The following is a 2,500-nucleotide window of genomic DNA, read 5'->3' as shown; positions in this document are numbered from 1 at the left end:
AGCGTAGTTTAGGGTTTAGGGTTTAGGGTTTAGGGTTTGGGGTTTAGGGTTTAGGGTTTAGGGTTTAGGGTTTAGAAGCATGTGCTGCGTTGGGGTTTAGGGTTTTAGGGTTTAGGGTTTGCGGGCTGTATGCTTTCTGTTTAGGGTTTAGGGTTTAGGGTTCAGGGTTTATGTTTTAGGGTTTAGGGTTTGGGGTTTAGGGTTTGGGGTTTATGTTTTAGGGTTTACGTTTCAGGGTTTATATTTCAGCTCTTAGGGTGTATGGTGTATGTTTTAGGGTTTAGGGTTTAGGGTTTAGGGTTTATGTTTCATCTCCTAGGTTGTATGTTGTATGTTTCATGTTTTAGGGTTTAGGGTTTAGGGTTTAGGGTTTGTGTGTATGAATCATGTTTTAGGGTTTAGGGTTTAGGGTTTAGGGTTTAGGGTTTAGGGTTTAGGGTTTGTGTGTATGAATCATGTTTTTAGGGTTTAGGGTTTAGGGTTTAGGGTTTATGTGTATGGATCATGTTTTAGGGTTTAGGGTTTAGGGTTTAGGGTTTAGGGTTTAGGGTTTAGGGTTTAGGGTTTATGTGTATGTATCAGGTGAGTGTTTGCGTTTATTATATTCTGCTGCTGAGATAGTTGAATATAGAGGGGCTGGTGTGGCTAGCAGCCGCAGCAAGGGTTTAGGGTTTATAAAAACCCTAAACCCTAATCCTAAACCCCAGCTAGTTATAGACGAAGCAGATGCTGCTGCTGCACTGCAAGAATATCTACAGCTTGAGGTACCCCAGCCTGCATCAGCACAAGTAAACCCTAAACCCTAAACCCTAAACCCTAAACCCTAAACCCTAAACCCTAGATTGGAAGCTGTAGAGTGTAAACCCTTATACCTAAACCCTAAACCCTAAAGTAGTTGTGTTTAATTATGGGGGTTGTTTATCTATATACAGGATTTCTAGGGTTTAGGGTTTAGGGTTTAGGGTTTACAGGTCTTGTGTTGGTGGGGTTTAGGGTTTAGGGTTTAGGGTTTAGGGTTTACGTTTATCTCTGTATTATTTATTATATTGATTTCATACTATATAATTAATTAATATATATATATATATATATATATATATNGGTTTAGGGTTTAGGGTTTAGGGTTTAGGGTTTAGGGTTTAGGGTTTAGGGTTTAGGGTTTTGTTGCAGGACCTGCAGCGTTTATCTCGCTTAGCTAACACAATAACTTTTGGTAGTGCAGCAGGAGACTTGCTGCGGCAGCATCGCTTGCATGCAGCAGCAAGAGCAGCATTAGATGAAGACAGCGACGTAGCTGCTGCTGCTGCTGCTGCTGCTGCTGCTGCTGCAGCAGCAGCAGCACTACCGGGGCCCCCCACCGCGGGGGCCCCCACACCCTTCGGCCGCAAAAATATTTTAGGAAACACACCGGGGGGCCTCCCCCCCTACCTGCCTGAGGATGTAAACGCATGCACGCTGATGCCTCCTTGGGCTCTTACTCTTACTAACAAACCCGGGGGGCCCCCCTGGGGGGCCCCCCGGGGGCCCCCCAGGGGGGGCCCGTACCCTGGCCTCAGACACTGCCGGGGGGCCCCCTTCAGGGGGCAAAGCTCTAGGGGGCCCCCAAGGGGGGCACCATGAATACCCGCTAGGGTAAAACCTGTACACAGAGAGGTGTACAGGGGGGCCCCTTGGGGGCCCCTTGGGGGCCCCTAGGTACCCCAAGGGGGCCCCTAGGGGCCGCCTTGGGGTACCTTGGGGGGCCCCCCAATAGGGGTACCTGGGGGGCCCCTGGGGGTACCTGGGGGGCCCCCAGGGGATTGCGATAGTGAGGAGAACGAAATGAATTTTAAAGGCAGACGATGATCTGCTGACGTTTAAGGTTTAGGGTTTTGAGGGTTTAGGGTTTAGGGTTTTGAGGGTTTAGGGTTTAGGGTTAGGGGGAGGTGGCCATTGGCCTTCGGTGGTTTTTTGCTGCCGGGGGGGAAGAAGAGTATGCAAGTAGGGTTTAGGGTTTAGGAAAAAGGGTTTAGGGTTTAGCATTTAGGGTTTAGGGTTTAAGAAGCAGGGTTTAGGGTCTAAGAAAAAGGGTTTAGGGTTTAAGAGAAAGGGTTTAGGGTTTAAGAAGAAGGGCGTAGGGTTTGAGGAAAAGGGTTTAGGGTTTACGAAGAAGGGTTTAGGGTATAAGAAGCAGGGCGTAGGGGGTTTAGGGTTTAAGAAGCAGGGTTTGGGGGGTTTAGGGTTTAGGGGGTTTAGGGTTTGAGGAAAAGGGTTTAGGGGGTTTAGGGTTTAGGGTTTAGAGGGTTTAGGGTTTGAGGAAAAGGGTTTAGGGGTTTAGGGTTTAGAGGGTTTAGGGTTTGAGGAAAAGGGTTTAGGGGGTTTAGGGTTTAGGGTTTAGGGTTTGAGGAGAAGGGTTTAGGGGGTTTAGGGTTTAGGGTTTAGGGTTTGAGGAGAAGGGTTTAGGGTTTAAGAAGAAGCATTTAGGGTTTATGAAAAAATGGTTGAGGGTTTAAGAAAAAAG

General features: G+C 47.6%; 1 protein-coding gene across 1 annotated transcript in view; it reads left to right on the top strand.

The window, feature by feature from the left end:
• Positions 1-1,620, top strand: part of EMH_0069330 (uncharacterized protein) — a gene marked incomplete at both ends in the record, with an annotated part of 3,032 nt that extends 1,412 nt beyond the window's left edge. Inside the window, one exon of the mRNA XM_013498861.1 lies at positions 1,171-1,620. Within this exon, the coding sequence (XP_013354315.1) occupies positions 1,171-1,620 (450 nt within the window). The remainder of the gene's footprint in view (positions 1-1,170) is intronic.
• Between the last annotated feature and the right edge of the window lie 880 nt (positions 1,621-2,500).

The sequence above is a fragment of the Eimeria mitis genome, genomic scaffold (genome assembly GCF_000499745.2).
Source record: "Eimeria mitis Houghton genomic scaffold, Emh_scaff3775, whole genome shotgun sequence".
NCBI lineage: Eukaryota > Apicomplexa > Conoidasida > Eucoccidiorida > Eimeriidae > Eimeria > Eimeria mitis.
Note: the sequence above shows the minus strand (reverse complement) of the source record. Positions and strands in the feature narration are given on the sequence as shown.